Below are 4,342 nucleotides of genomic sequence, written 5' to 3' on the forward strand. Positions count from 1 at the left end.
GGCAGCATCCTACTTCTGAGAGATCGATTAAGAAACAATCCTCATTAGTCAATAAACGTGGACCTATTCTTCTGCATAACAACGATCTAAAATCAAAAATTAACTGAATGAAATCTCAGATATTTTACCGATTATTTGTAGCCATTTATAGTTGTTTTTAAAAAAATAAAATATTCGAGAAGCTAGAATCGAAGCAGCATTCGAGGAATTTTTTCTGAAACCACAAGTTTTATAAAAATATGAATATATCGGTTGGGAAAAATGATTAAAGGCTCTTCGATCGAATAAAAATAGTTTCGAAAATATATTGTTTTTCTTCCAAAATTTTATATGATATCTCTACTTTCTAAAGATCCGAATACAAATATCCCCTCGAAGAAATTTCTTATCGATAAAAAAAATCCCTCCACTCGTATTTCATTATATCGTACGTCAAATTTTTGTTAAAAAAAATCTGTAAATTAAATTTTCATACTCGAGAGATCGAAAATTTCAATCTTTATCTCGACTCGCAATATCGAGATTGTCGATCGCGAACAATTTCGTTCCCTCGTTTGTTTCGTTGCGTTTCATCCAAGGCGACGATCCCCGCAATTTCGATCAAAAAGTTTGAAAAAAAGAGTAGATCGTTGACGGGATCCTGGGGTACGCGCGAATAGACGATAACAAGCTCCGCTGGATCTCCCTTTGAACGTTATTCAAGAGGAAAATTGCTCGGTGAAATATTCACACGATGATTAACTGACGGTTAAAGCCGTCCAGCTTCGAGGGCCCAGACGTCTGCCCTCCTCGTCGTCATTGGAGGAGGAGGAGGAGGAGGAGGACTCGAGGTTCGCTTCGGGCCTCGAATTGGGAAATTGCGCACAGTCGCCATATATAATACGTCTCCTCCTCATGCGTGTCTTTTTAATGAAAAGGGGACGAAGAAGGAGGATCCAATTTCTTTTTTTTTTTTTCACATTTTGGAAGAAATATTTGTATCTAAATATTTCTGAAAGTAAATTTTTTTATTTTGTCACGTCTATATACACGTTGGGTATATTTATAAATCTCATCGGGATTGTAATTTTGTCGCTCGAGCGATGAATTTGAATTTGAACGTTCATTTGCTGCACCGTATGAAATATTGCGCTTATCAAATATATGTATTTTTCTAAGGGAAAAAAATATATGCTTATGCGAAAAATGCGAAATGAAATTGCACGTACGAATGGGATTAAAAGCGAAGGGGATGAAAAAGGATAGTGATAAATTTCCTCTAGTTCTGGAGCTAGATGTGTATGCGGAGGAAAATACGGCGAAAAAATAAGAAAGAGAGGGGGGAAGGGGAAACGGAGGGAAGAAAAACAGTGAGGAGCGCAGGAAGACATAAAAGTGAAAAAAAGAAAAAGAGAAAAGAGAGAAGGTACAAAGACAGAAAAATGCAATCAGGGAAGCGGGAAAGCCGGAAAAATAAAAAAAAAAAAAAAAGAAGAAGCGATAAAAAGAAAAAGTCATTGTCAGATGAGAATCCTTACAAATGAAGAGATTTTAAACCGGGCCCGAAAGGATCTTTGAAAAAAAAAAAAAGAAAATAAGACAATTTTTCCCCGGATAAAATTGCCTGCCTGTCTCTTAAAATTATATACCCCATTATTTCCTTTGCTTTTGCAAATGTTCAATTGTCATTGTGAGGAAGAAATTTCCGATGTACAAAAAGTAAGTAAAAAAAAAAAAAAAGAAGGGAAAAAGGTCAAAAAAAAGAAAAAGGAAACAGGGGAGGGGGGAAACCGGAAAAAAAAAAAAAAAAAAAGGATAAAAAAAAAAAGGCATTGTCCGAAGAGAAAACGGACAAATGAAGAGATTTTAAACCGGGCCCGAAAGGATCTTTGAAAAAAAAAAAAAGAAAATAAGACAATTTTTCCCCGGATAAAATTGCCTGCCTGTCTCTTAAAATTATATACCCCATTATTTCCTTTGCTTTTGCAAATGTTCAATTGTCATTGTGAGGAAGAAATTTCCGATGTACAAAAAGTAAGTAAAAAAAAAAAAAAAGAAGGGAAAAAGGTCAAAAAAAAGAAAAAGGAAACAGGGGAGGGGGGAAACCGGAAAAAAAAAAAAAAAAAAAAGCTATCTAAATTCCTCGTCGAGACGAGCAAAAAAGCTTCAGCATCCTCTTGTTTTTCAAGAGGAGGAAACTTTTGTATCGGTTCGTAGAAAACCGCTTGAAACGTGTTGACCGTGGATAACTAGAAGTTTAATTTTGTTCCATGGGAAGAATCTTCCTTTTCTCTTAAACGAAACGATCCTTTCGAAGGAATTTGAAGAGATATAAAAAAAGAATGACAATTTTGAATACAGCGTTCACTATTTGCGCAAATTTCGTGCAATGATAATCGAACGAGAAGAAAATATTGCAACGTATCGCCTTGTTTTCGTGTTACTTTTGAACAGAAGTCTTGAAGTTCTAGTCTTTTTGTTACTTTTGTTACAGTCGAGGACATAAACTCAATATTTCTGAATCGTCATTTTGCGACATTGTAATGACACTGGATGCCTCGAATCCGAAAGAATTTTTCCAAAAAATCCAAAAACTTCGTACGAGTCCATTGCCACTTTCCAGAAGTGAGACGCCCCTAAAGATAATAGTCACATTTTCTAGCATGAGCACTGATCGATCAATTTTAGCCAATTAACGCGTTTTCTGAAAAAGAAAAAAAATCAAGAACTACCATCAGAATTTTTTGCGAAGAAAAATGTCTACCTTTCTGTCCTCTTCCATTTATCATATCAGGTATCGACTTTATTTAACAGAAAACACGTTCAAGTTGCACAAAACGACGTGTTCTTCAAAGTTCTCGATCGATAAACTATTCTTTCTTGCAACGATCGATCTCTTTTCGAAAAAGAAAAAAAAAGAGGAAAGAAAACAAAGAGATTCGATTCGACCATCCTCTTCTCGATTGTTTATCTTTCGATCTTTGGTTTCAATTTACAATTTTAAACATAGTTGATAATCGGTTCGATTATTATTATATAGCACGACGAAGCAATATCGACCGATTCTTCAACTGAAAGGGGGGGAAAAAAAAAAGGGAAAAAATGGTGGAAATACGTTATCGGAATAAGTAACCATTGAAACTATTGAAACCCGGCTGGAAACTTGGGGAAAACCGAGTTAGAAAAAGTTATTATTCCAACCGGCTGTATTCCTTCTCCTATTTTTTCCTTTCTTCCTTTCTTTCTTTTCTTTTTTTTCTTTTCAGAAAGAATACAGGAAGCGGGAGGGGGAAGGGAAAGAAGTTGTTCTGCATCGATTAGCGATTTCAAACCCCCGGCGAGAACATATACTGGCCGCTGACCGACTTCCAAGTTGAAAGCATTGTTACGGATTTAATATAAGTTGGGAAAGAAGTCCGCTGGTTGGCTACTCGAGCTAGCTGATAGTGGTGGTACTGGTAGAAGGAAATAAGACAAACGAGAACGTCATAGTTTCGAGAAAGGAACAAAATCAAGCGTAACGAGGGAGAAGTTTCAGAAGACTTTATTCGAATATAAGAGACCCGGCGTTTGTAATCTCGCTTTTATTCATCCTCCATGTACTCTCGTATTTAACGTTAACAATTTAACGTTGTGTTGCGGAGCAACAGTTTTCTCGAACCGGAATGCATCTTGCCTGTAAAATCTTAGCTTGCGATTTATCGCTTTACTTTTATTAAATAAACACAGAAACGGAGTTGGCCACTTATTGAAAAATTTATCGGTTGAAATTTTATTTTTTTAAATTTTATTTAACCTCAACCTATTGAAATTCTGAGCCTTATTCAATTTTCCATCGTTCGCTTTTTCTCAAATCAAGCGTTTATTTATCCACCGTCGAAATCAAACTTAGATTCGGATTGCAATTTTTTTAAAATAAACATTTTCGCTTTCTTAATTCCTTTGATAATCGTTTCGCTTGCAAAGGTCGAATTTGAGTCGAATCGAGTTCAATAGAAATGGGATGAAATTTTTATCCTTTTTACAATGATACTCACCGAGTACGCCGAGACGAAAATTAATAGAAACGACGATAAGACGACCGTAAGCAGCCAACGCAGTGCCGTCGAAGGAATTTCCAGCGCCCCACGAATAGGAATCACCGTGTATTAGAAGAAGGGTTGGCAATAAGTCTGGGGTACTACCTGAAACATCGAAACGTTATCGTTCATCACTACAAACAATAACTGTATTTCAAAAAATAAAATTCATCTCGACGACACTTTTCCCTTTCTCTTATGTAACAAATGATAAAAACAATATATATATATATATATATTCTACGTAAAAATAAAAGCAAGTAACAGCATTTTGCTCGTTTGCT

The 4,342-nt window shown here is 35.7% G+C and overlaps 1 protein-coding gene across 1 annotated transcript in view; it reads right to left on the bottom strand.

Annotated features, from left to right (window-relative positions):
- LOC102680829 (neuroligin-1-like) overlaps window positions 1-4,342 on the bottom strand; it is a 34,733-nt gene that overhangs the window by 24,097 nt on the left and 6,294 nt on the right. The window contains exon 2 of the mRNA XM_031509729.1: window positions 4,017-4,163. Coding sequence (XP_031365589.1) covers window positions 4,017-4,163 — 147 coding nt within the window. The remainder of the gene's footprint in view (window positions 1-4,016; window positions 4,164-4,342) is intronic.

This window comes from Apis dorsata, unplaced genomic scaffold (assembly GCF_000469605.1).
Source record: "Apis dorsata unplaced genomic scaffold, Apis dorsata 1.3 scaffold_2, whole genome shotgun sequence".
NCBI lineage: Eukaryota > Metazoa > Arthropoda > Insecta > Hymenoptera > Apidae > Apis > Apis dorsata.